General features: G+C 34.6%; 1 protein-coding gene across 1 annotated transcript in view; it reads left to right on the top strand.

Annotated features, from left to right (window-relative positions):
- Window positions 1-22,685, top strand: part of LOC134655822 (scavenger receptor class B member 1-like) — a 66,097-nt gene that overhangs the window by 13,245 nt on the left and 30,167 nt on the right. Inside the window, exons 4-5 of the mRNA XM_063511309.1 lie at window positions 20,643-20,733; window positions 21,279-21,370. Of these exons, the coding sequence (XP_063367379.1) occupies window positions 20,643-20,733; window positions 21,279-21,370 (183 nt within the window). The remainder of the gene's footprint in view (window positions 1-20,642; window positions 20,734-21,278; window positions 21,371-22,685) is intronic.

Below are 22,685 nucleotides of genomic sequence, written 5' to 3'. Positions count from 1 at the left end.
TGCTTAGGGGTTTCAAGTAATTAACGCTAACGCTAGATTGCGTTAACCTCAATTATACATAGTGCATTTTGCACTAGTCATTGAGTTTTCACTTCTGCCGGCACTCCCTGAGTGCAACCCGTTGTTTTTTTTTGCATTTTTATTAGGCGTTGACACTGTTGACAGTTGTGAACTTCAATTGATTTGTCACCGTCGTAATATATTACGATACTTATAAGTATTTTGTTTATAACCAAAACAAACATATTCTCGAAAATGGATACATAGCAGAATGTGCAAGTCGCAAAATGAGCACTAGTGCAAATCGCAGAAGGTGCAGGTAGTAAAACGTGCAGATCGTAAAACGAGCAGGTCGCGAAATGTGCAAATCGTACAAAGTGCAGGTCGCGAAATGTGCAAATCGTAAAAAGTGCAGGCCGCATAATGTGCAAATCATAAAAAGCGCAGGTCGCCAAATGTGCAAATCGTAAAAAGTGCAGGTCGCGAAAGGTGCATATCGTAATGTCGTTTGCTTTGTGTGTCGTCCCTAGTTTAACTGCATGGTACAAAGTCCAACGGGCATATTTCAAAGCACTGCCTCATAAATTATTTGCTCATAAAACAAGGTCACGATAAGGTATCAAAATAATAAAAAAGACAGCAGGTTTGTTTCAAAATATTTTAGCATTCGGTAATCAACAGAAGCCTTATTGGCAACGATTACGCTTTTTGGACCTGTAGAATCTGAGCTCTATTTCAGAATCTACACATTTTACGACCTGCCCATTATGCGATCTGCTTGCACATTTTGCGATCTGCTCATTATGAGATCTGCACATTTTGCGATCTGCTCATTATGAGATCTGCACATTTTGCGATCTGCTCATTATGAGATCTGTACATTTTGCGATCTTCTCATTATGAGATTTGCACATTTTGCTATTTGCTCATTTTACGTAGCCTGCACATTTTGCGACTTGGACATTCTGCTATGTATCCTGTCTCGCGTGTCTGGTATGGAATATTGGTGGCAACAAAGGGCAAAGCCCGCCTAGTGGTAAGAGTAAATTTACAAAATACGATTCCTACTTCTGTTTTAGTCTTTAGGTAAGTATAGGACAATTTTTATATAATACACTATTTATCTCAAGAATTAGTTTATTAATTTCGGTAAAAAAAACGAGTTACCTACCATTGCATTGCGTTTATTCAATAATGATGCAAAATTTTGTGTCAATGTAGAGTTAGACCAAGATAAGTCTGCAACGATTTTGATAGCACACGCAGTGCAAGTGTTATTTTAATTGACAAACTTCTATGAAATTATAACGCATAACCTATATAACACTTGCACTGCGATTGCTATCAAAATCGTTGCAGAATTTTCTTGGTATAACTCTGTCCAAGTGGTTTAATTCTCTTTGACTCTGTCTATGTGGACATTAAAATGACACTTATCTAGAAATAGATTATACATATATAACACCATAGAGAAAAAAATACATAGAGTGCTCACTCCATACATCAGTTTTAGTACCAAAAAGACTATTAGCATCTAGCATCGAGTAGCGGAACTATCAGTACTGCTACTTGACAATAGATGTAGCCACCGACCGGAAAGTCTTATGCTGTTGAGATAAGACTTTCCGGTCGGTGCTACATCTATTGTCAAGTAGCAGTACTGATAGTTCCGCTACTCGATGCTAGATGTAGAAACTGAAATTAATAGTCTGAACTGATGTATAGAGTGAGCACTCTATGTATTTTTTTCTCTATGATAACACTTAAATTTGTATCAAAAATAAGAACATAATAAGTTGAAATATTACAATAACTTATTATTGCGTAACTTGCGTTCTGTCACTAATAAGAGTCATAAGCATCATAGGTACAAGATGCTGTTTTACTTTATAAGCACTCATAGTCTGAGTTCTCAAATAATCTGAAAAACAAATATCTTGAAAACTTCCTCAGGCTAAAATGTACTTTAACTCTAGGACTTAAAAAAATCCTCAAGGAATACGTAAATTTAAAAGTCTCCCTGTATATCTCTGACGTCAAACCTTGTCGTAGTTCCGAAGGTGGCTTACGTCACACAGAACACGCTGTAGATGAGATCGATACCGTAGGCGCCACCATGGCTGCTGCAGCTGTTTCTTGGGGACACCAGGCCGGCTGTTGAATCAAACGATTATAAATACCTTCTTCCTTGGGTATAACGCACTCTGTGATGGTAAATATATCGTTGTTATTCTATTATGACTTATGACGCAGTTCAGATTCAAGGTCCCGTTAGTTTTCTTCGCCTCCTTAGATAGGTACTTAGGGGAGATTGATAAAGATAAAAATAAAAGATAGTTTATTCAAGTAGGCATATTAAGTACAATGCGCTTATGAACGCCAAATAAAGCTACACCGGCTCCAACCCTACACCTCTGCCTCGAAAAGTTTTAAATCCCCCTCAATTGCAGGAGGGTATCCCAATATGGGACCGGCAACCGTACCGGCAACAAAAGACAACACCGAGGTGAGTTAAACAGAGGTAGATCGGCGAGCAGATCAGGATCTCGATGACTCAAATAGAACTTCGATTTGTAGTGAACTGATATATGTAAATTATATAATCTTACAAAAGGTACTGGTTTACAAGGGATTGCCAAAACGGCCAAGTGCAGGGTGTGGTTGATGGTAAAGGATGACTCACGTTAGACTGGGCCATGACTAGGGCTTCCAATACCGGGATCCCGGGATCCCGTCTTTTTAAACGCATTTTTCAATACCGGTATTTTTAAAGGCAATACCGGTATTTAAAAAAATGAGGGAAATGCGTAGTATAAACCCTTTAAATCCATTATATTCGGCTGTATCAAAAAGCTTACTAAACGTCAGACGCATCTAAAGTTAGACCAAGAAAAGTCTGCAACGATTTTGATAGCACGCGCAGTGCAAGTGTTATTTTAAACGTCAAAGTTCTATGAAATTATGCTATCAAAATCGTTACAGACTTTACTTGGTCTAACTCTAACTGGTCTCTAGCCCTCATCTTATTATTGAAACAAGATCGTTGTCTATGCGTCAGATAAATATTTGGTGGTTGGTGGTGGATGAATCCTGAAGTTATGTGGGTGATGTATATGATGATAGTGACATTAACATTACATAATTCGTTCTTATAATTTTATCAAAAAATAAAACGAAAGAGCAAGGATAACTGTAATAATGGCAAACTAATTGTGACGCAAATTTGAAAAAATGTTGTCTGGTTGGTTAAGTTGGACTACAAATGAGACTGGTGAGGTGAAGTCAACAAATTGGATATAATTATTGCCAACCTGGAGTGTGAAATAAAATTATTGCAGATGGCGGCATTGATTGTTTATTGTTGTAATAGCTTTTAGGACATATCTGGTATTCCAGTGAGCCTTTCTAATTCCTCTTTTTAATAAAACTATATATTTTTAAGCGATTCATATCCAATACCGGGATCCCGGGATCCCGGTATTGATGAAGACAGTTTCGGTATTAATACCGGTATTGTGAGAAGTCCGGTATTTGGAAGCCCTAGCCATGACTGGGCTTTCCATAGAAAACGAAGCGCCGGAAGCTTCGGCCCGGACACGGCCCGGTCTAACGTGAGTCATCCTTAAGGAGGTTGAAGAAAGAGTGATTTGAACAAGTAAATAAGTCAACTATCTCTGCAGCTGACTGTACAAAAGCGTCCGTCATATTTGTCTGGCAAATATCTCTGGTGAACCTGTCAATGGCGGGAAAAACAGTCTCAAAGTGTTGTTTGCCTTTCTGAGGGTTGACCGTTGGCGCCTTTTAAAATAGACGCCGCGGCGTCCCACGGCTAGTGATACGCTGATAACGCGGCGGCACCGACGCCTCTAACGCACTAGTTCCCGTGTGTGATCGTGAAGAGTGTCTTGTTTGGATTTTTGTCGCCTAGGTGAGTTCAGCTCGCGATTTTGGTGAGACAATTTTGAGTATTTGTTTTTTTGTGCAAATATATCATAACAATCTATTTTTAATTATTATATTCCCTGACTGTGTCATTATAATTATTTATTTATTTACATCCCATGATATTTTGATTTATTTACAAACCATGGTTTGTAAATTCATGAAAAAAACTTGAATGAAAACTAATATTCAATTCAAAATAAAATAATTCTTCAATTGAAAACAAATTTATTGTGTTAAGAATTTAATCAATTTTATAAATATTATTATTTTACAACTCATAAGAGCAAATGTTTATTTAACAAACATGAAAATGCTTAAATATTATTGTATCAATTATAATTCCGTAAATGTAGGTAGTGCGATTTTTTGTCGGGCATAACATGGAGATTGCAAACACATTCATATAGGAAGAATTTAGTCTAGTTAATAGTAAAAAATCATAAATTCTATTTTTTTTAATAATTTGAACGGAGCTATTTATATTTTGTTTCTTATTAATAAACATGGAGATGAATAAATAAAGAAATATACAACGTACAGGATACAATTTTACTAATACATGAATAAACATTATATTAATAGAGTACAATCACCATTCATTACAATTAAATACATATTACAACAATACAAAACCATCTCTAAAAAATTTATTCAAGTTAAAAAAAATTGATAAAATAAAATTAACCCAAAATCTTATTAAAAGTTATATAATATTCAACAAATGTGACAATATTACGTATATCCAAATAGCAAGATTGATAAAAGTTATTAATTTTAATTATGTGAATTACTGTGTGGAAATTGTCATTATATCAGTACACTGCGGTAATATTTATAATAATTAATAATATATGAATAAAGGTTTTGTTTATTTATATCTTACTTAATTTGTGAATTTATTTGGTGTTACTTGCTAATGTGTTTTTGTCGTCTTAGCTCTAAGGCAATTAGTTATTTTTTATATGTATTACTGAACTAAAAAACGAATTTAAACAGAAATGTTATTTATTTAATAATTACTGTTTTATTTATAGGGTAGTTAAGTTTAAGCGAAGACCTTGCATTTTAGGAATTAGTCGGTTCGGGGACATTTTTCACATTATATTACTGTTACGTAATATATTCGTTGTATTAATTAGTTATTTGACTGTTAAGGTCGTTTCCTCTTAAACTAGCAAATGAAACACATAAATTAGTAAACTAATCATTTATTTATTTTTATTTTACCTAGTTATAAGTTTGTAAATTTCTGTAACTAAAAGTGTTCCAGAATAAATGATTTCAAAATCATTTATTTTAATTTATTTCTAATTTTATTATCAATAGTGATTTTTTGTAATAAAGATGTATATTCTCGTAATAAGATATTTTTGGAACAATACAATTTTCTTCGGTAATAATTTTAATACTTATAGTTATTTTTAGTTTTTAATTATAATTTATTGTCACTACTAAAGAAAATAATACATCTTCATATTTAATTTATGCACGAAAAGAATGCAGTTACCATCTCTTTATTCACAAAACTAAGTACGTATACTTTATATTTTATATACCAAAAATACGGTTCAAAATTGCATAGACGTGCATTGTCTCAGATAATTGCCTAAAATGCATTCAAAATTTCCAGGTTGTTCAGCCATTGCTAAATTTTACAAAAAACAATGTCTTATGAATAAAAGGTGAAGGTACGGGGTTCTTCGAAATGTTAAACGGACAGGGGTCAAATGTCATTATTAAACATTATTATACAGGTGTATTTTTGACCAAATCTGCCTCAATAGAACTTTGTCTCAGTAGCATTCATATTAATATTCTGTCATAGGTATTCATATTTTATTGATAAAACTAATTACACGTCAAGAGTACATAAAATAAAACTATATTTCATTAAATGTACATAAAGTATAAGTAAAGCAAAGCGGAAATACATATGTCATGTCAATCAACTCACTGAAAGGGATAAGTTCGCCTTTGTACAAATGATGTGTGTTTTTTCATGTTTTATGTTTCTTTTTCTTATACAATAAAGTGTTGTACTACTACTACATAATTATAAATTAAAACCACCACAAACCACAATACACTAGCTTTTTAATAATTTTAAGTAAATTCGATTGTAATTTGAACACAAAACTAAAATGAAACTTTATATGTAGGTATATATAATATTGTTTTTCGTGTTGCCGTTTTCAACTCTCGGGTCTTTCGAGTCCGGATATTTAGGTAATCGCGACCGTGCGTTAGACTAGCAACAATTTGTATGTAATTTTCATGACATTGTGGTATCAGCGGGCTCAGCACGGTTCCATTTTTATCGACTATCACTAAGCCCGTCACTTTCGCACTTACATACTTGTTAGAACGTGACAGGCATGGTGATAAATGATAAAAATGCGACCGTGCTACTAGGGCCGATCAAACTTTTGAATGCAAATTTACCTTAGTAGTCGGCAATGCAAGTTCTTGCTTACTTAGGGTCGGTTGCACCAAACTGTTCGTATCGTTAAAGAGTTCGCTAAATTTTTATGTAAGTATGGAAAGTTTCATAGTAAAGCACCGGGGCGCGCAGGCTGACGTTGATCAGTCTGTCAAATGTGGTTGGTGCAACTGGCCCTTAGTCTAACCTTCAAGCCTCGCTTAAAAATTAACGTATGCAATTAAGTTTGCAGACGGTCTAGCCCTAAACATTGACCTTACACATCGGTAACTCGTGGCATTTAGGTAGCACTTAAAAGATTAGTGATGAGCACACATCGGTAACTCGTGGCACTTAGGTAGCACTTGACAGTTCCTAACAGACTAGTGATGTGACAATGTTCTTCCTATACGAGTCGAGAAAAAGAAACCACAAAAAAAAGGAATTAATAAACTAATCTTTTAAGTGCTACCTAAATGCCACGAGTTACCGATGTGTTAAGGATAACGGTTAGTTTCAAATTAGCCACAACATTACATAACGAAAGCATTGACCCTGACCACGGCCGGGCCGGTACCTTGGTTCGATTCTGTTGGTGCCTTAATCGCTTATGCAAGCGATTCTTTCCTTGTTTAGACGGAAACTAATGTTTATGAATGTGTTTTTGTCAAAATATGAGTTATGCGCCTGTTGGGCCTTGTGTTAAGGCCAAATGTGAAAATATTTAGACATTCCATAATAGTTTGTCTAACTATTATGGAATGTTTAGGGTCTTACTCGCGCCTTTAGTTTCACTGTGGTTTCACGCATAATTTTACTTCATTTGTAATACCTAGTACTTTTGATTGTATGAATTCATGTTTTTTTAATTTTTATTAATTATAAAATAATATTAATTTATTATTATTAGAGTTCTATGTATATGATTATTAAAAATTAAATAAATATTTTATTGTGATCAATGATAATACACATAATAGATCGACATAGCCTTTCAAAATCTAAGTGTATGCAATATAATAGCAGTCAATAAACAAATGAAAATAGACGGAAAACCATTAATTTAGATCAATCATATTGGAAAGTTTTTTATAATCTTCGGCATACTTAAATCAGAAGAAACTTAGCATATTCATTCTATCAATGCTATGAGTTACAAATGTTACAACCGTATGCTTAAAACACACACTTAGTACAAATATAATAATCAAGAGACACAGAGACAATCATAATATCTTTGTCTTACGCTAGAGTACTGGCACCCAAAAGAAAAGGATGAGTATAGTTTTTGTTGTTCTTATTTACTGACAAATTGGTTTGACCAACTATAGGCAATAATAAAAGCACACAATAGACCAGGAAGGTTCAGGGTGCAAATATACTTTTTAAAATAAATACGTCATTTCGTGTTTGTCACGCCATAAGTTTTATGACGTCTTTTAAACATAAGTATACAAATATCCGTTAGTTTTCGCGGTAACTCGCTAATTTGCACTATGATAAACAAAAATTACAATAATTAGTTTCGTTATTTAGTACACCTATGTATTTCACATATTAGCACAATTCTATCAGGTGAATTAAATTGAATAGAAAAGTCACGCTAACACCAACATCACTAAACATTAGCGTATTAAAGTAAGTACCTAATTAAAATAGTGTAATATTAAAAACAATAATGCAAAGATTATCGTACAATGTAGGTAATGTAATGTTATGAAATTATTATTTTTTAATAGAGAAATAACTACTAACTTATTTTTTTTACTTGCAAATATCTAAGTATAAAACCAGAGGCATTTTTTAATTTAGCAACACTTACGCTGATGCAATTTTTACCAAGGCACAATAAAATTGTTTACTGTTGCTGGTATATTTGTCGTTTTCAAAATTACCCCGCTATCGAATATATCCCAATGTAGGTAACTTATATCAATGAAAATAACAAGATATAAGATTTAAAAACTTCATCACTCCTTGTGAATCTATGTTAATGATTTTCAAGATAATTTTATTATTATTATTCATTATTCGGAACAATAAATAAATAATAAATAAAATAGTATCCTCAAACCATAACCTGTTAACGAAGGGCCCTGCTGACGTGACGGACTATGCAAGCGATGCACGTCTTCTGAAGTGCATCAGTGTAGCAGTGCCCTTTGCACGTCTCAGAGTAGCAGGATGCATGCGAAACATATTGGAAACAGATACTTAATAAAAGTTCAAATTTCTGTTCCATGAAATAATTAAAAAAACGTCTTGAATTTCTTGATATAAAACATAAAAACTCAAAAATGCGCGTTTTCCCAGAGATAAGACAACTAGATCGATTTATCGCCCCCGAAAACCCCCATATAGCAAATTTCATCGAAATCATTAGAGCCGTTTCCGAGATCCCCGAAATATATATATAAATAAATGAACATATAAATAAATAAACAAGAATGGCTCGTTTAAAGGTATTAGATTAGATAGATAGGTAAATAGATAGATTATCATAGTACATGCAGTGATTGTAGAAATAGAAATACATAAGTAATTATTAAAGGAATGTTATAGAAAATATTGACATATATAACATAAATTTATACATTTTAACGTAGCATAATTTATGCACTAATTTATTATAATGAAATCAACATACATAATATTTAAGTAGCTTTGCTTAAAATATAAACATAATTAACAACTCAGTGCATGTTCACACTTTTTTATGAAGTATTTCGTAATGATTTTCCCAAAACGAATTTATTATGCTTCTACTGTTATTCAGGTATTCAGATAGGTACAACAACACAATGTATGTATAATTTAGGTGCCAAAGTAATTTGTCTGTCATCGGGTGACTTACTGTCATTTAAAATACCTAAATTTTGTTTTTATCTCACAGAAGTTGTGTTATAAAAATTGCTAATCTCCACGGGAACATAGGTAAACCCTGATCAGGAATATATCACGCGCCATGTTGCGGAATTTCACTGGAACTATTTTTTTCATTCTATACTGAACTGTCACCCTACCTGAGAATAACAGCGCCCTCTTGACAATGATCATATATTACTGGTCATATATATATTGCTCGACTTGGCGGGGGCATTACCGTGCCCCCATGCATTGCATTGTTTTGTATGTTTTGTTACTTTATTTGCGTGTACCTAGTACACAACTTATTTGTAAAAGGCTGTTTGTTTTCTAAATAAATTAAACATACGAGTATATATGACAAGACATAACATAGACTGGGAGATACGCATTGCAGAAATGTAGGCAACTAAGCGCCAACTGGGTCAAACGAATCCGTATTTTTTTCGATAACCATATTAGGTTAAAGTAGAACTTTCTAATAATAGCTGATAATATAATGTTTTGTTAGTCTGATTATTAATTAGGTTTACCAATAAAAACACTTAACAATGGACTTTATGCCTATGTTATAAGTAGGTACATCGTAAATCATGTGCAAGAGTTTTTTAAAGACATAATTATGGACTTTATTTGTTTTAAGACCGTTTTAGCAAGATAGAAAAGGCCTAGTTTTATATTAAACAGCATTAGGCAACAAAGTTTTTCAATTTAAATGCCTATGGCCAGAAATTCTGTTAACCCTTTACCGCATACGAAGTCATGGCGGATATGATATTTATTAACTCTATTTACAACTATTAAAGTTCAAATTTCAATAAATAGGGTCAATCAACTATTTCTTGTTGTTAGTCTGTCCCATCAGCGAGGAGACAATAGTGGCATAGATTATTAGAAGAACTGTTGTACCATGTTCTACTAACATGCTCAGTAGATGTCCCATTATGGAAAGGTCTTATGACTAGGTACCATAAAATGCAAGTTTGGTTCATTTAAATACGAAAAACCTAGAATTTTAAGAGTGACTCAGGAGACCGTAACCATAGCAACGTGTGATAAGAAAAAGTTGATTAACCCAAATATTTTTATTGCATGCAGCAAGGTACTCTTGCTACAGTAGAACTAGAGTAGGTCTACCTACCGTAAGTAGTTTGTATTTGATTAGCTATATAATATATATACCTCCTTTATTGCAAAACACTTTGCTTGCCATGAACTGTTTTAAATGCTAGGTGTTTACTGCTAAAATACCTATATTGATACCAGAACCTCCAACCAAGACAAAGCGGTCGACCTCAAATGAACTAAAATTGTTTCCTTTTTTTTTGTAATTGTACAAGGCTGTAATACTTACTGTATTAGGTTTCAAGTAAATAAATAAAGATTATTATTGAAAAAATATTAAAAAACACTATTTAGCGAATAGATAATTATTAATTTAATATAAGTAGGTAATTGTTATTTTCTTAGTTTAGGCACTCGCTAATGTATTATTTTGACAGTAATGAGCGTTGTGTCTTTATATAAAGTGGATAGTAATAATATAATATCTTTTTAAAAAAAAGGGAACCGCCTTCAAAAAACCAACCCACTGAAAAGTACAAAATAATTTTTATATGGCACCCCTTTTCGTGTCCAGTCCCTATCCCGTCGTAAAGCAAATTTTTGCCAAAAAGTAATTAATACCTAATAATAAGAAAATTAATAACCATTCGGGTAATTACTTAGTTTTTGAAGGCGGTGCCAAACCAACAAAAACAGTATTTACTACCAATCAGAAAAAAAATACGAGTACGTAGTACCTACAAGAACTAAATTAATGAGTAAACTAAGTATGTCTTTATAATGCAAGTAAGTGCAGCGTTCTTTGTTGTCTAAAATATAGGTTCTCAAAAATTTTGGTTTGCACTGACTTCAAAAACTAAGTAATTACCCGAATGGTTATTAATTTTCTTATTATTAGGTATTAATTACTTTTTGGCAAAAATTTGCTTTACGACGGGATAGGGACTGGACACGAAAAGGGGTGCCATATTTAAAATTATTATGTACTTTTCAGTGGGTTGGTTTTTTGAAGGCGGTTCCCTTTTTTTAAAAAAGATATTATATTAAGTTATTTTATTTTGGTTTTATTTTTGTTTATCTTTAATTTTTTAATTATTTTTATTTATTTTATTTTATTTTTTACTTTTTAGTGATTTAGTGATACTTCATTTATTTTAGGTTTTAGGCTAAAATACTAGTTTGTTAGGCTCTCCATTTAGTTTTGGGCTAGTAACTACCTACCAATGTTGGTGATGGCCTAACTCGATGATAATCGCGACACAACATAATATGACGTTTTGGTGCTAAACGATTTGTAAGTATATTGCTCCCACTCCCAACCCCATTCCCGGTCCCAGTCCGAGTCCGACTCCCACTCCCACTATTTTATCTAAATCGGATTCAGCAACATAAATTATAGCATGGCCACCTATCGGGTCCAATTGGTTTTTCAAACCATCCATGTACCTACTGTACACTAAAACCTTCTCCAGAATGTAACAAACACTTCTCTGAAAACCGAATCAAAATCGGTTCAGCCAAACGCGAGATAATCACGAACAAACATACACACATACATACGGGTCAAACTGAGAACGTCCTTTTTTTAAAGGCAGTTAGAAAAAAGTTCATAGACCCACCTAGTGGAACTCTGCAACATAGGCACACGACGACAAGTCGGTTAACTAAAACAAAGTGTGCCGATGTTGCACCAAACCTGAGTTCCACTAGGTACAGCAAGGGTTCAGCATCAGCTCTATCTTGGGTACTGCTCTCCCAAGTGCTCATCAAGATGTGACGGATGACCAAAATAGCGTTGGCCTATGTTGCACCAAACCTGAGTTCCACTAGGTACAGCAAGGGTTCAGCATCAGCTCTATCTTGGGAACTGCTCTCCCAAGTGCTCATCAAGATGTGACGGATGACGAAAATAGCGTTGGCCTATGTTGCACCAAACCTGAGTTCCACTAGGTACAGCAAGGGTTCAGCATCAGCTCTATCTTGGGTACTGCTCTCCCAAGTGCTCATCAAGATGTGACGGATGACCAAAATAGCGTTGGCCTACGTTGCACCAAACCTGAGTTCCACTAGTTACATCAAGGGTTCAGCATCAGCTCTATCTTGGGTACTGCTCTCCCAAGTGCTGATCATGATGTGATGGATGACCAAAATAGCGTGGGCCTATGTTGCACCAAACCTGAGTTCCACTAGGTACATCCCGAGTTCCACTAGGTACATCCAGGGTTCAGCATCAGCTCTATCTTGGTTTCTGCTCTCCCAAGTGCTCATCAAGGCGTGTCGGATGACCAAAACAGCGTGAGCCTATGTTGCACCAAACCTGAGTTCCACTAGGTACAACCAGGGTTCAGCATCAGCTCAGATCTATGTATACTAAAACCTTCTCCAGAATGTAAGAAACAGTTTTCTGAAAACCGCATCAAAATCGGTTCAGCCAAACGCGAGATAATCGCGAACAAATATACATACATACATACATACATACGGGTCAAACTGAGAACCTCCTTTTTTTTTGAAGGCGGTTAAAAAGTACAAAATTAAGTTTATATATATAAAATCTAATAGTAATTTTATAAATACCTAAGGTTATAGGTAGGTACGAACTTTACTTCAATTGGTTGATTTATTTTTATTAAATATTTTAAAAACGTATTGTTTACAATAAAAATCTGTGTGGGCTATGCCTGTTGAGATTTTCAGTAAGTTTTTTGAACAAACGCTTATTATTATGAAGAAAAAAAAAACATTACTGAAGAAATAGGCATGTATGAATAATTTAATATCGAATATTGAAAAGTTAGATACATCCACTTATTCTAAGGTACGAAAGCGAGTAATAACTGTAATAAGTACATAAGGTCAATACGAGTAAGGTGGCTGGCCTTCACAATTTTCATATTGAAGCAAGCCACACTTATCCCGTAGTCACACTTACGCATATTGAGTATATTGACCTTAGTTATTTTTTAGGGTTCCGTACCCAAAGGGTAAAAAACGGGACCCTATTACTAAGACTTCGCTGTCCGTCCGTCCGTCCGTCCGTCCGTCCGTCCGTCTGTCACCAGGCTGTATCTCTTGAACCGCGATAGCTAGACAGTTGAAATTTTCACAAATGACGTATCTCTGTTGCCGCTATAACAACAAATACTAAAAACAGAATAAAATAAAGATTTAAGTGGGGCTCCCATACAGCAAACGTGATTTTTGACCGAAGTTAAGCAACGTCGGGCGGGGTCAGTACTTGGATGGGTGACCGTTTTTTTGCTTGTTTTGCTCTATTATTTGTTGATGGTGCGGAACCCTCCGTGCGCGAGTCCGACTCGCACTTGGCCGGTTTTTTATACATACACTGTTATATTAGTTTACTAACAAGTTTTTATTGTTTTTCAATATTTTAGTGAAATACCTACCCTTTTTAGGGTTCCGTAGCCAAATGGCAAAAAACGGAACCCTTATAGATTCGTCATGTCTGTCTGTCTGTCCGTCTGTCTGTCCGTCCGTATGTCACAGCCACTTTTCTCCGAAACTATAAGAACTATACTGTTGAAACTTGGTAAGTAGATGTATTCTGTGAACCGCATTAAGATTTTCACACAAAAATAGAAAAAAAAACAATAAATTTTTGGGGTTCCCCATACTACGAACTGAAACTCAAAATTTTTTTTTCATCAAACCCATACGTGTGGGGTATCTATGGATAGGTCTTCAAAAATGATATTGAGGTTTCTAATATCATTTTTTTCTAAACTGAATAGTTTGCGCGAGAGAGACTTCCAAAGTGGTAAAATGTGTGTCCCCCCCCCCTAACTTCTAAAATAAGAGAATGATAAAACTAAAAAAAATATATGATGTACATTACCATGTAAACTTCCACCGAAAATTGGTTAGAACGAGATCTAGCAAGTAGTTTTTTTTTAATACGTCATAAATCGCCTAAATACGGAACCCTTCATGGGCGAGTCCGACTCGCACTTGGCCACTTTTTTAAGTTGATTTAAAAATATGATCTAGTGGCTGTCTGATCGAGCTGCTAAATACGTCACCAGAATCCAGTTTAGTGACCTAATCTGTGTTTGATTATATCTAAAATATGCAATTTAAATTTTATAGCTTGTAGATGTAGATTTAGCAGTACAATAAAATTCAGGTGCCATTTGCCATTTATAGTCAATGATATTATATAACCACTAGCTGTTGCCCGCGACTTCGTACGCGTGGATTTGTATATTGGTGGTTATATATTCTACATTAGCTTAGAACAATATGCAGCAAAATATTGCAGTAGGACGGTTAATCATTTGTTAATTATTCATATTATACAACGCATGAGACTTGTCTTTCACAACCTACGAAGTTTCTAGCCCCTAAATAAATAAAATTGTTCTCGACATAATCCCTCTAAACCCCCTTTAGAAGATATTCATGTCATCTATTTAATAAAACCTACTACCTAACTACCTATTTACGAAGTTTGAAGTAAATAAAATTTGAACCCTATATAAACTTTCAACCCCTTTTTAACCATTTTAGGGGATGGATTTTTAAAAACGCTGAAATTACTTTTCTTGTATTCTAATAATATGCCTCTGTACAAAGATTCAAGCCCCGTTCTCACAAAAATGTTTGAACTCCATACAAACTTTCAACCCCTTTTTTCACCACCTTGAGATAAAAAAAAAATTTTCCATTTTAAAATAATACCGTTTTATGAAGTTTCAAGTTCCTAGCTTAAAATAAAATTCGAACCCCGTACAAAACTTCAACCCCTTTTTAAACCTGTTGGGGGATGAATTTTACAAAACGCTGAAATTACTTGTATTGTCGTCTAATAATATCCCCAAATACAAAGATTCAAGTCCCGCGCTCGAAAAAATGTTTGATATCCATAAAAACTTTTTTCACCACCTTAGGGGATGAATTTTCATAAACGCAGAAATTAGTTTTCTTGTATTTAAATTTAATATCTATTTGCAAAGTTTCAAGTTCCTAGCTTAAAATAAAATTTGCACCCCAAGACGAACTTTCATCCCCTTTTTAACCCCATTAGGGGTTGAATTTCCAAAAACGTCGCAATTACTTTATTTTGTGATCGGCTATTATGCCTTTCAAAGAAGTTTCAAAGCATTTGTAATGGATTCAAACTTTCAACCCCTTTTTAACCCTGTTAGGGGATGAATTTTCAAAAACGCTGAAATTACTTTTCCTGTCTTTTAATAATATCCTCAAATACAAAGATTCAAGTCCCGCGCTCGAAAAAATGTTTGATATCCATACAAACTTTCAACCCTTTTTTCACCACCTTAGGGGATGAATTTTCAAAAACGCTGAAATTAGTTTTCTTGTATTTAAATTTAATATCTATTTGCAAAGTTTCAAGTTCCTAGCTTAAAATGAAATTTGCACCCCAAGACGAACTTTCATCCCCTTTTTTAACCCCCTTAGGGGTTGAATTTCCAAAAACGTCGCAATCACTTTATTTTGTGATCGGCTATTATGCCTTTCAAAGAAGTTTCAAAGCATTTGTAATGGATTCAAACTTTCAACCCCTTTTTAACCCTGTTAGGGGATGAATTTTCAAAAACGCTGAATGTACTTTTCCTGTCTTTTAATAATATCCCCAAATACAAAGATTCAAGTCCCGCGCTCGAAAAAATGTTTGATATCCATACAAACTTTCAACCCTTTTTTCACCACCTTAGGGGATGAATTTTTAAAAACTCTGAAATTAGTTTTCTTGTATTTAAATTTAATATCTATTTCCAAAGTTTCAAGTTCCTATCTTAAAATGAAATTTGCACCCCAAGACGAACGTTCATCCCCTTTTTAACCCCCTTAGGGGTTGAATTTCCAAAAACGTCACAATCACTTTATTTTGTGATCGGCTATTATGCCTTTCAAAGAAGTTTCAAAGCATTTGTAATGGATTCAAACTTTCAACCCCTTTTTAACCCTGTTAGGGGATGAATTTTCAAAAACGCTGAAATTACTTTTCCTGTCTTATAATAATATCCCCATATACAAAGTTTCAAGTTCCACACTCACAAAAATATTTGATCTCCATACAAATTTTCAACCCGTTTTTCACCACCTTTGGGGATGAATTTTCAAAAACGCTGAAATTAGTTTTCTTGTTTTTTAATATAATACATTTTTAGAAAGTTTCAAATTCCTAGCTTAAAATAAAACTTGTACCCCATACAACCTTTCATCCCCTTTTTAACCCCCTTAGGGGTTGAATTTTTCAAATTCGCTTCTTATCTCTTGTACACTTTATAAATGCAACCTAGTGTGCAAATTTCAACTTTCTAGCTTTTGTAGTTTCGGCTCTGCGTTGATGAATCAGTCAGTCAGTCAGTCAGTCAGTCAGTCAGGACACTTGCATTTATATATATAGATAGGTTATCCTCATACTTGAGGAGCACAAAAAATACTTCCATATTTATTTCTGTGCCTACGAAGAAATCTGTTATTTTTGATTAATTTTCTCATTCCATCCATCTTTGTCACACTCGTTGTTAAACATAAGGTCGTCTCTTTCTCTCTCGGTGTGCCGGAGCTCGTTAGCACGTGCACATTTCTCGCTTGTCCAGCCGCGACTAAAGGCAACTTGTCCAATTTGTCACAAGTTACGCGCTTCAATTTTGGAACGCCTATAACCTATTTTGAGTTTATAAATAATTGTTTATAGTGACATGTGAGCGTACGTCATATTTTTTAAATTTAATTAATAGTATCCGAAGAGAGGAAACGAGTTTATAGACCAATTGACTGAAATTATGATTCCGTAGGTTGAGTAGGTATGATTCTTTGGACACGTTACCCTAAGACTCCTAGATTTCCTAGAATGACTTAAGATGGAGTTAAGTGAAATTAATGACACAATTTAAAGATAATCCATTACTTTCGAAGGATTAATAGCGGCTATTACACTCTTCATGGGCAAATGCGATGAAATTTGCAGGTAAACTGAAATAAAATTTCAGGTAAAAAAGTGACAAAACCCTCCAGTGGCGGAGGTCGGATTCGAACCGGCGTCTTCAGCTTACGCGGCTACCACGTACTGCTTGCCACACTACTATAGTGTATGTGGGTACTGTGTGTGGTGTGTGACCACCTAGGCACTTAAGAAACACAAATCTAAATATTTAATAAAATAATTTGGTTTGTTCCCAAAGTTTGTATTTTTGGAGTTACTACTTTGTTGTGTCGTGTAACGTATGTATACAGATATAGGTAACTCTGAAATCCCAGCTAAGGTTACAGTGACAAGAAATTCAATCTCATTGAACCACGTGAACATTTCCTGACTTAAAAGATATATTTAGAAAAATAAAATTCGGTAATTGTAAGTACCTAGTGTTGAATGTGCAAAAATATTATGTTTGTTTAGAACAATGGGTTGTACCTACCGTTTGGTAAATCTTGTTAACACGATTTGTTATATGTTTTATAGTTTGGAAAAATACGTCAAATGGACTTTTAACTGCGTAAACGTAAAGTACCCTGATGTAGGTACTACCTAATAATAATATTATTGATTTACCTACTATAAATATGTTAACGTATATTTCAAAATACGTATATACAATACAAATAATTTATTGAAAAAACTGTTATACAGTGGTTGAAGCTTTATTAGAGAAGATTGGTTTACAAATGCCTGAACTAGGATTACCTGTGTTTCAGACAGAAACGGGACAATATTATTTAGCTAAGTAAAACTCATGAAAATTCTACATGATGTCTAAATTACCTATATGTATAAGTAGAAATAAGTCATTATTACACATCGGTAACTCGTGGCATTTAGGTAGGTAGCACTTAAAAGATTAGTTTAATTAATTCCTTTTTTTAGTGGTTTCTTTTTCTCGACTCGTATAGGAAGAACATTGTCACATCACTAGTCTGTTAGAAACTGTCAAGTGCTACCTAAGTGCCACGATTTACCGATGTGTGCTCATCACTAATCTTTTAAGTGCTACCTAAATGCCATGAGTTACCGATGTGTAGTTATTATGAGCAGTTATTATGTTTTCTCCGTAGGTTATCAGTTAACCTGTACTACAATAAAAGCGTTCTCTTTCCGTTTATCGCGTTGCGAATTGAACGTTTATGAATGAGTTACGATGTTTATTATTGTGACTATCAACTTCCTTTTCTTTTAGTTACCACACAGTAATAAGGTTAACATACTTTTGCTACATTAGACCAGCGGTTCTCAATCTTTTTTTTTTGATGGAACCCTTTTGCAAAGCGAAATACTTGATGGAACCCTACAATACGGTGGCGGCATAGTAAAAATGGCATTTATTTGTGTGATGACTGTGATGAGCACGGATATTTGTTCCTGAGTCATAGGTATTTTTAAGTATTTACCTATATATTATATATGACTCGTTGAGCTTACTGTAGGACTTGTCAATTTGTGTAATAATGTCATATAATATTTATTTATTTATATACCAGACGCTTTAGGTACTTATTTGTTGTCTCTAAAACACTAGGCAACTGTTAAAATCCGTCCCAAAACAAATAAAAATACATTCTAAAAACATGGGGCCCGATTCGGATTTTGAAATAGACATCTATAAGATATCTTTTAGTCATCACCAAGATACGATAACGATATGTTTAAGATCTAACCTGTCAAATTTGACATTTGCGCAATTCTGGAGATACTCTTGAACGATTTCCACAAGATATGGCTTAGAGATCTAATTCACATCTATTAGATATCTAACTCTATCTAACGTAAAAGTGACATTGGTTGCCCGAATTGCGCTGCAAAAGAGAACTAGTTGAAATCTAAACTATAACGTATCTAGAATAGATCTAGTACGTGTTGTCTCTTGTGAATATCTTGAAGTTCAGCAGATGTTCTTTTCATCACTAATAATATCTATACAGAATATTCTAGAATATGAAGAAGATCGACGATATTTGTCATTATCTCCGTCATTCACAATTACGTATACTGATATTATTGACGGCCGTTGTGATATTAATGGGTCATTTCTGATAAATATTTAGGGCAGGGCCCCTTGTATTTACATAATATGTGTGATATCAAGTCAGTGTAAATCTGAAATTAATTTGACATCTGTCTCAGTGGAGGTGACATCAAATCGAGATCATATTTTTGGTCGAATGTTAATTCTCGGTCTAATAAATAAATAAGGGCAACACGTTGATAGAGTCTACAATGGGCTTTTTCTAAAATAAATATCGAAAACCCGATTCTTTCAAATCTGGACGTTCTTGGGCTCATTCTACTCAGAATCGACAGCACTCTCCATCCTACCATTAAAAAAAGATGTCCCAAAATTTTGTATGAAAATTGTACATTCCACTACGTCACGTTACATACAAGTGAAAATTTTTCTCATACTAAAAACGTGACGTAATGGAATGGACATTTTGGGACATCTTTTTTTAATGGTAGGGTGGAGAGTGCTGTCGATCCTGAGTAGAATGAGCCCAAGAACGTCCAGATTTGAAAGAATCGGGTTTTCGATATTTATTTTAGAAAAAGCCCCTGTGCGGAAAGAGAAGAGTCGTTGAATGTATTGGGGCTGGGCCCCGTACATATTGTATTGTATATATTGTCATGCCATGTATTGTCTTCTCTTTCCGCACAGAGTCTACAGATCGATATTGCGCAGATATGTTGTAATAGTACATTACGATACAAGTGCGAAAAATAAGAAATTCTAAACGAGTGGCGATAAATTAAAACACGACCGAAGGGGTGTTAATTAAATCGACATGATGAGTTGCGTATTACCTATTCGCACGTGTATCGTACCTACAACGTTTTACAGTACATAAGTATGGCCCTTTAAATTTTCGTCATAGTCACGTAATGTGCTAATTATCGCACTAGTGCAGTAAAGTAGCACCATATGTACTGTAAACAAAATTATGCTATGTTATGTAGGTAATAAAAATAGAATTTGATTATATCGACCTCCAGTAGAAGAAATAATGAATCTTTGTCATATAATATGAACTGAAAATAAAAACACCTGTTCTAAAAACATTTTGAACATCCATGTAGTTAATTGAATTTGTTTTTTATAAGGTCAATTGGCTAATTTCGTCATAGGGGCTATTCCGTCCATTAGCGTTTTTCTCGAACAATGAACAAAATTTGATACATTCATCGACAAAGCAGCGATTGCTTTAAGTTTCAGCAATCAAAAGCAAATGGTTTTTTTTCCTACGATTGAAAATCAAAGAAATACCTATACGCTCGTGGACGAAATAGTCCCTATGACGGAATTAGCCACATTGACCTTACCTGTTAATAAATGAGTTAATACAAATATGTATATATTTTTTATTGTTTCAGATATCACAAGCAAAAATGACGATTCAACATGTGCCAAGTAAAGGGAGGATATCTATAATTAAATTCCAGAATTTCACGATACAAAAAAGACGTAAGTATTTACATGTATTACAAATTTAAATTAATTTGAAACACACATACATTTTCCATATTATATAGCTAAATAAAATGTAACCGAATGTAGTCGCAGGTTAGGTTAGACGCTTGACCAGAGGGCGGGGTCATATCTAGCACAGCGGATCAGCATTGCCATACAACATGGCAATGCTGCCAGCCTTCTGGCAGACCTCGGACACTGGCGATCAAATGTATGAAACAAACGCGTTCCTACGCACACAGCCTAAGCTTGTGTAGGTGAACGCGTACCATGCTTGTGTGAGTGAGATAAGACATTGTAAGGTAACTGTGAGGTAACCGAGAGCGGGTCTCAGCGGGTGGGCGGTACTTTCAACGGGAGGCAGGGAGTGTCCATACTGTACGCTAGTACTCTTTATTATACTGTACGTGCTTCCGGGAACGCTGCCAATAGACGGCGATTTGGGGCAAATTTTCTATCTATAGTTTATCTTTAAGCTTAGTTTTTAATTTTAGTTAGCTAAATAAAAGTGTGTAATACATTGAATTGTTTTGTTTCAGAGCCTGTAATACGATTAGTCTATGGTTTCCTACTAGTCCTCATAGCGATAATTATGGTGATTATAGACCCTGTACAAATGATCACAGAATGGGTAAGTTAACTTATATTTTATATTATATTATATCGACTAAAGGCCTTATAGAACAGCTGATCTGATGGGTTACAAGATTAAGCAAAAATACCCTTATCAAGATTCAAGAAAGCTCTTGATTAAAACTTGTAAAAATTTCATTGCGTTAGCGGGATGGATCTTAAAACCACAAAACCGTGCTGAATTGACAGGCTGTCGCTCATCTCACGTTGACGTAGACGTTTTCCAATTTCCAAATATCATTAGTAACGCTCCTGATCATAAATACACCTTAAGTCTTTGTAACAAGGTTTACATTGACATTTAACATTGTACTCGTAGTGAAGACCGTACCCTTGACTTCGCCAATCCACGTAACGTAACCAATCCAGTTTTGCCAAATGTCGTCAAAATCATACACTAAACGGTCGTCCCCTAACACCGGTTATGGTGTGACGTCATTTTGACAGTCTTTTTTACAAGTTTTTGCCATATTCATGACGACGTGAAGCTTGGGGTAAAATATTTGCAAGAATAGGTACAGTTTGACGTGTTTGGTCTTCTTGGAAATAGTTTGTTAGTGATATGACTGATGACTGATATGACTTTTTACTGTTTTGCTCACTGAAAAATGTTCTTTATAGTGAAAGAGATATCATACACAAAATAAAAAGTGACCAAGCCCTCTTTCGTTTCCGCGGAAAAGCCCTAGCTGACTTCTAGGCCACGGCGGTACCCGTCCCAAACTCTCGTGTATAAAAAAAAACTGATCCAAATCAGTTAGTTGAGAGGATTTTTTTAAATGTTGGTCACTACTATTTCAGAACTTAATTGTAGGTTTATATTTTATTCGGGTGTCCTATCCTATGCAAATATCCTGTAGGTTTCTTGTTGAATCAATGTCATCTTTGACACGAAGAGATCATGTTCATAAATCATAACAAATCCATAATCAAATTCATAATCCGTTATTACAATCAATATTAGCAGTGCTGAACGAAGGTCTCTAAATTTATGAAACTAGAGTCTATTCGGAAAGAAAAGAGTCGTGGAATGTATCAGGCCCCATACATTCCACGACTCATTCCGCACAGGTTCCATACTTATCACACACAACCTCATTTAAGTGTTACAAGATGATAGTAGGTCTACCTCACTGACCATCCAGCCTCTAGACATAGCATAGTCGCGCTACCCCCTCTGCCACACATACGGTAGCGTTACTCCATCTTCGAGTCACGCCTACACCGCTTACTTCAGTCGGCGGACCGGGCTCGGTCTAGAAACTTCGGTAGCTCGAAGAAGTTTTTGCTATCAAAAATGCATTATTGTTGTG

This window comes from Cydia amplana, chromosome 2 (genome assembly GCF_948474715.1).
Source record: "Cydia amplana chromosome 2, ilCydAmpl1.1, whole genome shotgun sequence".
Classification (NCBI taxonomy): Eukaryota; Metazoa; Arthropoda; class Insecta; order Lepidoptera; family Tortricidae; genus Cydia; species Cydia amplana.
The sequence above is the reverse complement of the archived record's forward strand: the minus strand, read 5'-3'. Positions and strand labels throughout refer to the sequence as shown.